Source organism: Equus przewalskii, chromosome 1 (genome assembly GCF_037783145.1).
Source record: "Equus przewalskii isolate Varuska chromosome 1, EquPr2, whole genome shotgun sequence".
Classification (NCBI taxonomy): Eukaryota; Metazoa; Chordata; class Mammalia; order Perissodactyla; family Equidae; genus Equus; species Equus przewalskii.
This window is the reverse complement of record NC_091831.1, coordinates 135,366,544-135,381,891: the sequence shown is the minus strand read 5'-3', so window position 1 is coordinate 135,381,891 and position 15,348 is coordinate 135,366,544. Positions and strand designations below refer to the sequence as shown.

Below are 15,348 nucleotides of genomic sequence, written 5' to 3'. Positions count from 1 at the left end.
TGTTTTCTGCTGATTTTAGGAATAGTGTAAAACCATTAACAAACACAACACACACATCCTCGGGGTGTCCTATAAACACTATAATTAAGGCAAAACCCAGAAGACATATACCTTTTCTCTCCATTGCTGAGACCAGAAGGCAGCTGAAGGTAGAGGTAGAGTTTCTCTAGGTCTGTAAACTTCTCAACTTCTTGCTGATTGCAAAGGATTAAAAAGAAAGATAATTTTAAGAACACTGGTTTCTCCCTCAATAAAACTTACTCCCTAAAAAATACTGACTGTCTAAATTTATACGCCATGGAATGGACAACCTGCCAAAGAAAACAAAATTTAGGCTTTTTTCTCATCAGTAAAATAATATAGTTGTTTGATAAATTTATTGCAAATAAAATGTTAGTTAACAAGCAAAAATGGTCCTTTCCTATTAATTCTTATCTTCTAGGTATAAATAAAACCATAGATCAATGCTTAGACAGAAGTTTCTCATTTTTCACGACCTTTAAAGAAGGGGACTGTACAGTACCATAGGAAAGGTACGAGACTAGGAGTCAAGAGAATATTACTTAGTCTTAACCTAACCATTTAACTGGCTATGAGGCTTTGGTGCTCTGGCAAATTTTCCTTGTAATTGTTAAGATGGATAACATGATTTCTAGGATCCTTTTCTAATGCTCAAAAACCTAGAACATGTGACTGACAATGCTATTATCACCTGTGGATGGAACTGAAGTTTAAAAAACTGAAGTACAACCAATCAACACTCTTTCTACACTATGCAGATATAATTATTATTTAACTTGCAACAGTGGCTACTATTTGGAGAACCTACTTGCAACATTCTCTATTGCTATTTTTCTGCACTTATGTCATTTCGTCTATAAATGCACCCTTAAAAATAATTTCTGCTGGTTGCAGGTTCCAGATTAAGATGGCGATGACAACCGAGGAAGATCCTGAACTCACTTCCTCCCACAGACATACTGAGTCTACAGCTATATATGGAACAATTTCCTCTTAAAAAACCCTAAAGTCTGTCTGAGTGATGACTACACATCGGGTAAACAAGGAGAAAACCATATCAGAGCAAATAGGAGAGGCTGGGAGACAAACTCGCCATAAACCCCACCCCCAATACCGGTGATCCACAACTAGGAGGGAACTCAGAACCTGGAACTTCTTGCTGAGGAGCAAAGGTTCAAACCCCACGTGTGGGACTCCAACTTTTAAGACATGCACTTGAGAGAAATCGCCCAAAACATCTAATTTAAAAAACCAGTGGGGTCCCAAGACCCACAAGATAGTAGAGATCTGGGAGACACCTCTTAAAGGGCCTGTGTGCTCAGACTCACTGGCCCAGGGCCCAGCTCAGAGGAACCTCATCATGCCCAGACTTAAAGTGAAGGAGGCTCACCTGCTTATATTAAAACCTCACCCTGAGGGGGAGGCATCTAATGCAACAGACACACACACACATCTAGAAGCCTGCTGGAACACTTTCTAGGGCCAGACTGGCGGGCGCTATGTTTGCACTCTCCCTTTGCCATGCTCCAGAGCACCATTATCTCCCTGAAGAAAGTCCTTACACGTGTTTGGTGCCCTGATTTTTGTGGCTGCCACCCAAAGGATGCCTCTTGATCACCTGGCAGTGAAGGCCAGGGGAGCTTATATTCCTGGTCAGGCGGGACTCTAATAACCAGTGTCACCAAGAAAGCTCATACCCAACTGGCACCCTGATTTTTGTGACTGCTGCCAGAGGACACATCTGTATCATCTGGCTATGGTGGCAAGTGGAGCTTTTGCTCATGGGTCCAACAGGATTGTAACCAATGAATAAAAGAGTTCTTAAACAGCTATCACTCCCAGGGCAAGGCAAGAGGCAACAGACGCAGAGCTTCGTCTTTCTGTGAAGGAGGCCTTTCAGGTAATCATCATAACTGTGGCCTGAGGAGTAGGCTTCTAATTAAATGCACATCTAGGGGCCGACTGTAATCTTTTCCAGAGACCTGGGAGGGCAGGTGCTATCTTTGTACTCACCTTCTGCCATGCTCCAGAGTCCCAGTGTCTCCTGGAGGGGAGCTTTACAAGTGTCTAGTAGCAGGTTTTACAGCTGTTGCCCAGGGGATGCCCCTTGACTGCCTGGCTCTTGGGCCAGAGGGGCTTGCAGTCCTGTGTTTATTGGTAGACTAGCACCCCCAGGGCACTGCAGAGACAGCAGACTGAGGCACCCCGCCCTACCCCCCCGCCCCCACCCCGTCTTTCTGTGAAGGAGGCCACTTTGCTTGTCCTGGAGCTTCGGACTGAGGGGCAGGCTTCAGATCTGGCACACATTTAGTGGCCTATGGAGCTGCTCTAAAGGAATGTAGGCTGTGGATGCCAACATGGCACTCTCCCTCTACCTTGCTCCAGCTCACCAGCGTCTCCCAGAAAGGAGTTTATACACTCATCTGGGGCCTGATTTTTGCAACTGCTGCCCAAGGGACACTTCCAGACCACCTGGCTCTAGTGGCCAGTGGGGCATATGCTTTCAGTGCCTCAGGACTGTATATATCTGTATACTTTTAAAAGCTGCTGCCTGAGAGTCTGGCTTCAAGCAAACCTGAATCTAAGTGCTAAGATACTCCCCTTTGGGACAGTGACAGGTCTTGGCACATCTTCAACTACTAGGAGATATTAAAAAACAGATTAGGCTGCTGGGACAAGCACAGAAACTTGAGAGACAACCAAAAGCTGGGGCAGGGCTGAATAAAAAGGTTCATCTCTTACACAAGGCCACTCCTTCAAGACTAGGAGAGGTGGTTGTTTCATCTATTGTATAGAAACCAACACAGACAGCCAAGGGAAATAAAGAAACAAAGGAATATGTTCCAAATGAAAGAATAGGATAAAACTTCAGGAAAAAAAACTTTAATGAAACAGAAATAAGTAATTTATCTGATAGAGTTCAAAGTAATGATCATAAACATGCTCACTAAACAGGAGAGAAGACTGGATGAACACAATGAGAATGTCAACAAAGAGACGGAAACATAAGAAAACACCAAATCAAAGTCACAGAGTTGAAGAATACAATAACTGAACTGAAAAATACACTACAGGGGTTCAACAAGCTGGATGAGGCAGAAGAAAGGATCAGTGAACTTGAAGACAAGACAGTGGAACTCAACCAATCAGAGCAGCAAAAAGAAAAAGAATGGAAAAAAGTGAAAATACCTTCAGGGAATTATGGGACAACATCAAACGGACTAACATTTGAATCACAGGGCTCTCAGAAGGATGAGAGAGAGAGAAAGGGGCAGGAACTGTATTCGAAGAAACAATGGCTGAAATTTCTCTAACTTGGGGAAGGAAACAGACATTTAGATCCAGGAAGCCCAGAGAGTCCAAAAAAAAGATGAGTCCAAAGAGACCCATACCAAGACACATTATAAGTAAAAGGTCAAAAGTTAAAGACAAGGAGAGAATTTTAAAAGCACCAAGAGAAAAACAACTTGTTACATACAAGAGAATCCTCATAAGACTATCAGCAGATTTTTTAGCACAAACCTTACAGGCCAGAGGGAGTGGCACAACATATTCAAAGTGCTGAAAGAAAAAACTTCCAACTCTACCTGGCAAAGTTATTCAGAACTGAATGCGAGATAAAGGGTTTTCCAGAAAATCAAAAGCTAAAGGAGCTCATCACCACTAAACCTGTCTTCTAAGTAATGTTAAAGGGACTCCTTAAGCTGAAAAGAAAGGGTGCTAATTAGTAATAAAAACACATATGAAAGAATCAATCTCACTGGAAAAGTAAATAGACAGTAAAGGTAGTGGAATAATTACTTAGAAAGCTAGTATGAAGGTTAAAAGACAAAAGTAGTAGAAATAACTACAGTTACAATAATTAGTTCAGGGATACATAAGATAAAAAAGTGTAAAATGTGAAGTCAAAAATATAAAATACGGGGGGAGAGTAAAAATGTTGAACTTTAAAATGGCATCAAACTTAAGTTATTATCAACTTAAAATAGGACTGTTATAAGTTATTATATGCAAGCCTCATGGTAACCACAAAGCAAAAACCTATACTAAATACACAAAAGATATAGAGAAAGGAATATAAGTATACCACTAAAGAAAGTCACCAAATCACAAAGGAAGAGCAAGAGAAAAAGAAAGGAACAGAGAGGACTACAAAAACAGCTAGAAAACAGTTAACAAAATGGCAATAAGTACATACCTATCAATAATAACTTTAAATGTAAGTGAACTAAATTCTCCAATCAAAAGACAAAGAGTGGCTGAATGGAGGAAAAATCATGATCCATCTATATGCTGCCTACAAAGAGGTATACTTCAAGTGTAAGGACACACACAGACCAAAAATGAACAGATGGAAAAAGATATTCCATGCAAATGGAAACCAAAAGAAAGCTGGAGTAGCTATACTTATATCAGACAAGATAGACTTTAAAACAAAGACTGTAACAACAGACAAAGAAAGGTGTTACATAATGATAAAGGGGACAATCCAACAAGATATAACATTTGTAAATATTTATGCACCCATAGGAGCACCTAAATATAAAAAGCAAACATTAACAGACCTAAAGGGAGAAAGAGATAGCAACACAATAATAGTAGGAGACTTTAATACCTTACTTACATCAATGAATAGATCACTCAGACAGAAAATCAACATGAAAACATCAGCCTTAAATGATATGCTAGACCAGATGGACTTACCAAATATTTACAGAACATTCCATCTAAAACCAACGGAATATACATTCTTCTCAAGTGCATACAGAACATTTTTGAAGATGGATCATATGTTAGGCCACAAAACAAGTCTTAATAAGTTTAAGAGGACTGACTTATATCAAGCATCTTTTCCAACCACAAAGGTATGAAACTAAAAATTAATTATCCAATAACACTGGAAAATTCACAAATATGTGGAGATTAAACAGCATGCTACTGAACAACCAATGCATCAAAGAAATAAAAAAATACCTTGAGACAAACAAAAATAGAAATGTAACATACCAAAACTTATAGGATGGAGCAAAAGCAGTTCTAAGAGGGCAGTTCCAAGTGATAAATGCTTACCTCAAGAAACAAGAAAAATCTCAAATAAACCACCTAACGTTACAACTCAAGGGACTCAAAAAAAAAGGAACAAACAAAGACCAAAGTTGGTAGAAGGAATAAAACAACAAAGATTAGAACAGAAATAAATAAAACAAAGACGAAAAGATCAACGAAATTAAGAGCTGGTTCTTTGAAATGATAAACAAAATTGAGAAAACTTTAGATGGACACGCCAAAGAAAGAAGAGAGAGGACTCAAATAACAAAATCAGAAATGAAAGAGATGTTTAAACTAAAATACAGAAATACAAGGGATCTTAAGAGACTATTAACAATTATATGCCAAAAACTGGACAACCTAGTAAAACAGATAAATTTCTAGAAACACACAACCTACCAAGACTGAATCATGATGAAATAGAAAATCCGAACAGAGTGACTACTTGTAAGGAAATTGAATCACAGTAATCAAAAACCTCCCAACAAACAAAAGTCAAGGACCAGATGGCCTCACTGGTGAATTCTATCAAATAGTCAAAGAACAATCAATACCACTCCTTGTCAAACTCTTCCAACATACAGAAGAAAGGGTATTTCTTCCAAACACATTTTACAAGGCCAGCACTATCCTGATACCAAAATCAGACAAGGCTGCCACCAAAATGAAAACTACAGGCCTATATCCCTGATGAACCCTTCCTGCAACTCTGGAATAAATCCCACTTATCATGGTATGTGATCCTTTTAATATAGTGCTAAATTTCGGTTTCCTAATATTTTGTTGAGAATTTCGTGCATCTATGTTCAACATTCGCAAATCAGTCAATGTGATATACCACACGTTAACAAAATGGATAAAAATCTCAATAGATGCAGAAAAAGCATTTGACAAAATTCAACATCCATTTGTGATAAAAACTCTCAACAAAGCAGTTATAGAGGGAAGGTAACTCAACATAATAAAAGCCATATATGACAAGCCCATAGCTAACATCATACTCAATGGTGAAAAGCTGAAAGCTTTTCCTCTAAAATCAGGAAATGACAAGGATGTCCACTCTTGCCACTTTCATTAAATGCGGTATTTGAAGTTCTAGTCAGAGCAATTAGACAAAAAAAAGAAATAAAAGGCATCCATATTGGAAAGGAAGAAGCGAAACTGTCACTAGTTGCAAATGACATAATACAATATATAGAAAACCCTAAAGATTCCACCAAAAAATGGTTAGAATTCGGGACCGGCCTGGTGGCACAGTGGTTAAGTTTGCGTGCTCTGCTTCAGAGGTCCAGGGTTCATGGGTTCAGATTCTGGGCATGGATCTGCACACTGCTCATTGGGCCATGCTGTGGTGGCATCCCACACACAAAAGAAAAAAAAATAGAGGAAGACTGGCACAGATGTTAGCTCAGGGTCAATGTTCCTCACCAAAAAAACCTCCTGTTATTCATAAATGAATTCAGTAAAGCTGCAAGATACAAAATCAATACACAAAAATCTGTTGCATTTCTTTACATTAATAATGAGTATCAGGGGCTGGCCTGACGGACTGGTTAAGTTCATTCACTCTGCTGCAGCGGCCCAGGGTTTTGTGGGTTTGGATCCTGGGTGCGGACGTGGCACTGTTCATCAGACCGTGGTGAGGTGGTGTCCCACACAGCACAACCAGAAGGACGGGGGTGGGGGGGAGGGGTAGGAGGAGGGGGAGGGGGAGGAGGAGGGCAAAAAAGATTAGCAACAGATGTTAGCTCAGGTGCCAATCTAAAAAAAAAAAGAACTTTCAGAAAGAGAAATTAACAATCCCATTTACAATTGCATCAAAAAGAAAAAAATACCTATGAATAAATTTAACCAAGGTGGTGAAAGAGTTGTCTATTGAAAACTACAAGACATTAATGACAGAAATCAAGGAAGACACAAATAAACAGAAAGATAGTCTATGTTCATGGGTTGGAAGGATTAATACTGATACAATATCTGTACTACCCAAAGCAATATACGAATTCAATGCAATCCCTCTAAAAATTCCAATGTTATTTTTCACAGAAATAAAACAAACCATCCTAAAATTTGTATGGAAGAATAAAAGACCCTGCATAGCCAAACTCATCTTGAGAAAGAAGAACAAAGCTGGAGGCATCATGCTGCCTGATTTCAAACTATATTACAAAGCTATGGTAATCAAAACACTATGGTACTGGCATAAAGACAGACTCACAGGTCAGTGGAACAGAACAGAGAGCTGGGAAACAAATCCATACATATATGGTCAATTAATTTATGACAAAATAGCCAAGAATACACACTGTAGAAAGGACAGTCTCTTCAATAAATGATGTTGGGAAAACTGAGAAGCCACATGCAAAAGAATGAAACTGGATCACTATCTTACGCCAGACACGAAAATTAACTCAAAATGGATTAATGCATGAATATAAGACCTGAAACCATAAAACTCTTAGAAGAAAACATAGGTGGTAAGCTCCCTGACATAGGTTTTGGAGATGATTCTTTGAATCTGAAACCAAAAGCAAAAGCAACAAAAGCAAAAATAAACAAATGGGACTAAATCAAATTAAAAAGCTTCTGCACAGCACAGGAAACCATCAACAAAATGAAAAGGCAACTTACTGAATGGGAGAAAATAACTGCAAATCATATATTTGATAAGCAGCTAACATCCAAAATATATAAGGAACTCATACAACTCAACCCCCCAAAACCACACAATCCGATTAAAAAATGGGCAGGGAATCTGAATAGACATTTTCCCAAAGAAGACATACAGATGGCCAACAAATACATGAAAAGATGCTCAACATCCCTAATCATCAGGGAAATGCAAATCAAAAACTATAATGAAATATTACCTCACACCTGATAGAATGGTTATTATCAAAAAGAAAAGAACAAGTGTTGGTGAGGATGTGGAGAAAAGTGAACCCTTGTGCCCTGCTGATGGGAATGTAAATTGGTACAATCATTATGGAACACAGTATGGAGGTTCCCTGAAAAATTAAAAATAGAACTAGTATATGATCTAGCAATTCCACTTTTGGGTATTTATCTGAAGAAAATGGAAACACTAATTCGAAAAGATACCTGCAGTCCTATGTTCACTGCAGTATTATTTACAATAGCCAAGATATGGAAACAATCTAAGTGTCCATGTATGGATGAATGGATTAAAAAAAATAACAATGGAGTATTATTCAGCCATAAAAAAATAAAAAAAAGAATGAAATCTTGCCAGTGCAACAACATGGGTGGATCTCGAGGGCATTATGATAAATAAAATAAGACAAATTAAGACAAATACCGTATGATCTCATTTATATGTGGAATCTAAAAAAACAGAAACAAAACAAGCTCATAGATACACAGAACAGATTGGCGCTTGCAAGAGGTGGGGCTCTGGGGCTGGGAGTAATGGGTGAACTGCTTCTTGTTTTTTATTTCAGTTTAAATAAACTGAATAAAAATTTAAGAACAAATGTTAATGTCATAAGACACAAAGCAGCAGAGCAATTTCCAGATTAAAGGAGGCTGAAGAGGCATGCCAACTAAATGCAATGCTCAACCTTAATTGAATCATGGAAGGAAAAATTTTGCTCTAAAGCACATTAATGGGACAACTGACAAAATTGGAAATATAGACTGTGGATAATTAGATAATAACATTGTATCAGTACTAAAATTTGCTGATTCTGATATCTATACTGTGGGTTGTTATCTAAGAAAATGGTCTTAGGAGGTACAACTGAAATATTTGGGGGGTAAAGAGAAAAATACAAGCAATTTAATTTTCAACTAAATGAGGAAAATAAAATAAAATAATTTCTGCTATGCAGAGATATATAGTGTTCTTTCCAGTTGAGTTTGCCATAGAATAGCTTTAAATGTGCCACAAATCCTATTAGAATAAAAATATCAGAGTAAAATTTTGGTAGCCTTATTCAAGTAAAACTCCACTGCAGTTAAAAATGCAGGCAGATTACTGGCATTCCTGATGGCAGAATTTCTTCTTATATAATAAAGCACAGCTTAAACATAGATCCAATTTTTTTAAAAAGCTTAAAATGACATAATTTAGCCTATTCTTATTATCACCAGAATTCATCAACAAACGTTTAATCTTAAAATTCATCCAGAGAATGATTTAATCTATCAATTACATGCAAATAACTCCCCAATCCACATTTTTTTCATTCCACTGTCTATGTGGGTATTTTCCAATTAGCTCTCGCTCTAACGCCTAATAGATCTACCAGTAATATCCAAATAACCCTCCTCTCAAAGAAAAAACAACAATAACAAAACACACAGACATTTCCTTTCTCAATTGTTACTTGACACCTTCTTTTCTCCAGTTTCCCAGTGTTCAGTTTTGTTCTGCTTAATTTTGTTCCTCTTGGTGCATTCCACTTTAATCCTTTATTTAGCCCTCTTAACTCTTCCCCACATATTCTCCCAGTCTCTTTATTTTCCCTGCCACCATATTATTCTGGGTCTTTACCTGTCTTTCTTTTAACAATAAAGGAGAATTCATTTACTCATTTATTTGTTCAGTACTTCTATTTTCCGCCATGTTCCACACATGATTTACAGTAACCATGGATTTACACTGTGTATTACAACCTATACAAAGACTGGAAATACAGAGATGAACAACACAACAATAGTCCTTGCCTTTAAGGAACTTATAATAATTCCTAATTCCTAAATTACTAAAATGTCTAATTAGCAAGTTTCCCTGCCTCCAACCTCTCCCCATTTTAATCTGTCTTAAATAAAGTAAATATAGTTCCTAAAACACTTTCTGTTGAATATTATTAACATCACCCACTTAATCCCAACAGTGTCTATCGTATTAAATCCAAAGTAGGTTATGTAACCAAAACCCCCATAAGCATCATCATGGACAAAGTCTGAGAAAATGCAATATAAAACATGATTTTTGATGGCTAAGAATTAAAAAAAAACTTCATACTGTTGGAGAAACCTTGGACGGTACATAGTTTTCAAACTTTACATATACTAGAGACAAGAAACTCCAGAACAGAGAGGAAATTCCAGAAGGAATTCAGGAGATAGTCCAAATTAGGATAAAGTGCCAAAGAGATGATTTAAAGATGACGCCAAAGGAATAATTTTGAAAAAGATAAAACTTACCATCCTGTTTTATGTTTTGCCTTTCAAACAATGAAAATTTACTACTGTTAATTACCATTTCATTTGTTATGTGGGACTTAACACACAAAAGAAAAAATGTGGAGAGATTACTAAAACTGGTGATGTCAAAATTCTCTGGAGCAAATGGGAACAAAATGACTCAAGAATGTGGTGACGGCATTCTAGTCCAGCAAGGCTGAGTTCATGAAGATTTCCGGTTTGGGATATATAGTGTCATTTATGGCTAATAATTGGCTTTCAAAACAATAATCAGTGGTGTAGGACAAGAATTTAACCTGGGTTGATTATCACAGCAAGAGCATCAGGTGGCACATATGGTTAAACATCAGATTATTTGACATGCTTAAAGATTAAAATGTCAAGAATAAAGGTTTTTTGTTCCATGTTGAGATTCATTGGTTGTCAAAAAGAAATATGTTTGGCTGGATCTATGAAAGGAAGGACAAAATTGCTCTATTTTTAGAGAACTAGAAAAAAGATCAACTGCACAAACTTTTACAAACTATAATCTTTAAATTCAGCAATAAAAAGGAATAAACTACTGATAACATCTACAACACACACCAACCTTGAGAACACTATGCTGAGTGAAAGAAGCCAGACACAAAAGGCCACATACTGTGTGATTCCATTTCTAAGAAATATCCAGAATAGGCAAATCCTAGAAATAGAGACAGAAAGACTAGTGGTTGCCAGGGGCTGGGGGAGGAGAGTATGAGGCTGCCTACAGGGTTTCCTTTTGGAGTGATGAAATGTTTTGGAAGCACAAAGAGGTGGTGGTTCCACAACACTGAATATACTAAATATCACTAATGGTAAATTTTATGTTACATGCATTTTACAACAATAAAAAATGTCAATTTTGAATAGAGCTTGGCTCATTTGGCAGACATATCTGAATACTGGACCTGAAACTTTAAATGACAAACATTAATATCCCTATTCACTAGACTTAAAAAGTCTTCATTTTCTTGAGTTGAAGAGTTAGGTTCTCAAAGCAAAGTTATTGAAAATGGTTTCAAGTCTAGGGGGAACCTCAAATATTACACAGTCTATTGAATGAACTAAGGTGACAATTTCCTGCTATTGTTGTTGAAGATCTTGCCTGAAAGCTTATGAGGACCTCTCTCATACATTTCAATCTTTGTAAGAAGATATCCAAAAGGAATCTTTGAACTAAAGTTTGATTTAAATGTCACAGGCATTCCAGGAATCTGCTTTGGAGAATTTTTGGTAAAATCTGTGTTGACTCCCAATTAGGTGAGGAGACCTTGTGTGTCACCATCCCACTTTTGTAAGCATGTATTTACGAAACTGGTTTTTCTGAACCTTTGGCTATGAAAACAAAGCAGTGCTACAGACCTAATGTTGCAAATGACCTAGATGGTACTTTGATCTTTCACATCTTGGACAGAAAAGCTTGTGGCAAATAAGGATTCAACATTCACTTTGATATCACGTGATCCAGGGGAGATAAAGGTGTAATTCAAGATATGCAAAATCAAGTTACCTTTGGAGGTTCAAGATGGAGTTCCCTGTTCGAATCCTACAACTCAATCACTTTTCCTTCTGAAACTTTGGTTGGTAAAGAATATTTACACAAGGAACTAACAGCGTGGAGCTATCTAAATCCTTCTATGAGGTGCAAGTAAAACAGTGAAGAGAACATGGGACAGAGACAGAGCTCATCAAATATTCCATGTGCTCACCTATACTTCTCAGCCTCCTTTGCAGTTAGATTAGGCCCAAGAACTGAGCACAAGTTATGTATTTCATTTCTCCGCTGACATAGCTAAGAATCAATGTATGACCTTTATCCAAAGGGAAACCCTTTGTGACACCTTGGAGGCCATCTGTGTTACTGGTGAGACCACAACATGGCAGTGCCTGTCAATGTGGGTTCCTGAGGAACTATGTGGAACAGGGGACACTAATGATTTGTGCTGTACATATAGAGTCATACACTGCATAATGACGTTTCGGTCAATGACAAACTGCATATATGACAGTGGTCCCATAAGATTAGTATCATATAGCCTAGGTGTGTAGTAGGCTTATACCATCTAGGTTTGTGTAAGTACACTCTATGATGCTCGCACAACGACAAAATTGTCTATCAACACGTTTCTTAGAACATATACCTGTCATTAAGTGATGCATGACCGTAAGGTGAATGAAAATAAATTTTTGTGGTTAGGTCAATATTTCAGGTGTACTTTGTTATGGTAGCATAGCCTTGCCCATTCTGATTAATAGAGAAAGTCAGACTTTTCCTTCCAGCACTTCTGAGAGAACTAAGACCCCTTTTATATATGCAGATAAAAAGGTGGGGAGAGGAAAAGGGATCCTCTGTAGTTAGAAAAGCTTCCATTCACTCATTTTTAGAATAGTATTTAACTTATTTTGAAATTTCAAATTACATTAACCAAGAATATAAGATATTTACTTATGTTTCTCAAAATAGAGTATGGGCTAAAAAAAGGTTGAGAAGCACCAGTTTAGAATACACAGCCATGCTCTCTTCCACTTAACTTCTACTTAAAAAAAAAAACAAAACCTCATCAAAAATTCAACTCTAATAAGTTTTTTACATGTGATCCTATAATATGTCTGTCTGTTCCTCTACTTTGAGCCACAATTACTTAAGAATTTACACTCAATTAATTTGCATTTATTGATTGTTTGAAAAAATGTTTTTCAGTGTCTGGTTATATATTCCCCCCTCAACTAGACTGAAAATCCTGGTTTGTCGAAACTCAATCATCCTTTGAGGCAGAATCCTGAAAGATACGACAGAGTTAGATGGGAATCCTTTTAATACTTTAATAGCTCATTAAATTTTTTAAAATTTAAAATTATAAAGCATTTCAAATAAAGTATAGAAAATAGGGACACATGTATCACTATCTATATTAAAAAGATACTAACTTTTTGGTATATTTGCTTTGGAATTCTTTGACTTTTAAACAGTTTGTACAATAGTGTTGTATGGATTAAAACCAGTTTATCCATTTCTCTAGATAGATACTATAAAATTTCATTATTTCATTATCGCTTCTATGAAAATCCTTATTTGTGAATATTGGGTACTTGTGTGAGAGTTTTTTCCTATGGTATGTACCTAAAAGTAGGAGTACTTGGTCACAAAGATGCATATCTTCAACTTTACTAAGTATTTTGAAATTGCTCCCGGCAACTGTTATGCCAATTTATATTCCTAACAGCAATGCTACAATTTCACCACATCTTTGTTAAAACTTATGATTTAAATTTTAGCTAATTTATGGGTCAGAAAAATAACCTTGTTTTAATTTACCTTTTCTGATTGATGATGAGACTGAGAATGTTTTCATAATATTTATTATTTAAGTTTAATACAACGGCTATCAAATTTTAGTATGCATCAGAATCACCTGGAAAGCTTGTTAAAGACTGCAAGATCCACGTTCTGATTCAGTAGGTCTGGAATGGGGGCCTGAGAATCTGGATTCCTAAGAAGTTCCCAGTGATGAGGATACTGCTAGTGAGAGGATGATATCTTGAAGAAACATAGCTCAAGCAACCGCTCATTTAAAAATGGGGATATTTATCATGTAGCCTGTATGCTAATCCTCTACTAGTTATAAGTGCTGCTAATATCTTCTCCTAGTTGTAGCTTGTCTTTTCATTTTGTTATTGAAGTCTTCTGATGCAGAGAAGATTTTCATTTCCAGGCAGTCACATATATCAATCTTTTCATTTATAATATGTGCCTTTTGTGTCTTGTTTTGAAATTCTTCCCTATCCCAATGTCCTACGTTTTCTTTTTAAAGTTTTTTTTTTCTCATTTAAGTCTTTAGGTCTTTAATTGCCCTAGAATTTATTTTTCTATGAGATATAAAGTAGGGACCTAATTAAAAATTTTCCACAAGGTTAGCTACTTGTCCAAGTATGATTTATTGAATGATTTACCAATTCCTTTCTAATTTTTCATGTCACATCTATTATGTGATTCTTCTTTATTAAAGGTTAAAAAAATTTCATTTTTACTTTCAGTATTTAAAAACATCTTTCTCTAGGAGGTGCAGGAGGAGTGATGTCAGCACCATGGCAGAGTGAGCCCTTCACTTTGACTCTCCCTGCTAAGACATAATGCAAAGGACATTCATAAACCAAAAGAGAACATTCACACAACACAACAGATGTCTGAGAGAACCACGCAGTCATGCATCTGAAGGTTGAGGTTCTGGACTCCCAAGGAGGAAGTGGAAGGAGGTAAGGGGATTGCCTCTCCCTCCTCCAACAGCAGTGACCCAGGTCACGGGACTGCACATGCCTCTGAGAAAAGAGGGGGAAGGGGCAGCTCTCCATGGGAACACCTTCGCTCTCCAAATTCCCTCACAGCACGTGGAAAAGCCCCACACACAAGTGGTTGGGCTATTGCAGAGCTGTTTTCATCAAGCCAGCATACCAGGAGAGTAGACAGTAAGGGCTATCCAGTGAAAATGTCCTCTAGATAAAATGGAGAAATAAAAACTTTCCTAGATAAACAAAAGCTCAGGGAGTTCATCGCCACAAGACACCTCCTACAAGGAATGATCAAGCAGGCCCTCATACCTGAAAAAAACAGAAAGGGTTTACAAAGCCTTGAGCAAGGAGATAAATAGGCAGACAAAAATCAGAAAACTGCTGCTCTCTATCAGAACAGCTTAGCAAACAATTATAACATTAAAGATAAAGGGAAGGAAAAAATAAAAAATACCACAAACTCACAACCCAAGATGGAATAAGATGTGACAAAAACAACTTAGAAGAGGAAGGTAAAAAGGATGGAATTGGCTTAGACAAAGGACACAACAGGCTATCAGAAAATGGACTATCTCATCAACAAGATTTTGTACACAACCCTCATGGTAACCACTAAACAAATAAGCAGAACAGATACACAAATGATAAATAAAGAGAAAACCACCATAGAAAACTACCAAACTGAACTGGTAGTCTGAAATACACAGGACGAGAAACAAGGAAAACACAGAACTGGAAAACAAGTGATAAAAATGGCAGCATTAAGCCCTCATATGTCAATAATCACTGTAAATGTAA

At 37.1% G+C, this 15,348-nt stretch overlaps 1 protein-coding gene across 4 annotated transcripts in view; it reads right to left on the bottom strand.

Annotated features, from left to right (window-relative positions):
- Positions 1–15,348, bottom strand: part of RFX7 (regulatory factor X7) — a 129,445-nt gene that overhangs the window by 40,918 nt on the left and 73,179 nt on the right. For all 4 annotated transcript variants that reach the window (XM_070579466.1, XM_070579468.1, XM_070579460.1 and 1 more), the window contains exon 4: positions 112–194. In XM_070579466.1, the coding sequence (XP_070435567.1) occupies positions 112–194 (83 nt within the window). The remainder of the gene's footprint in view (positions 1–111; positions 195–15,348) is intronic.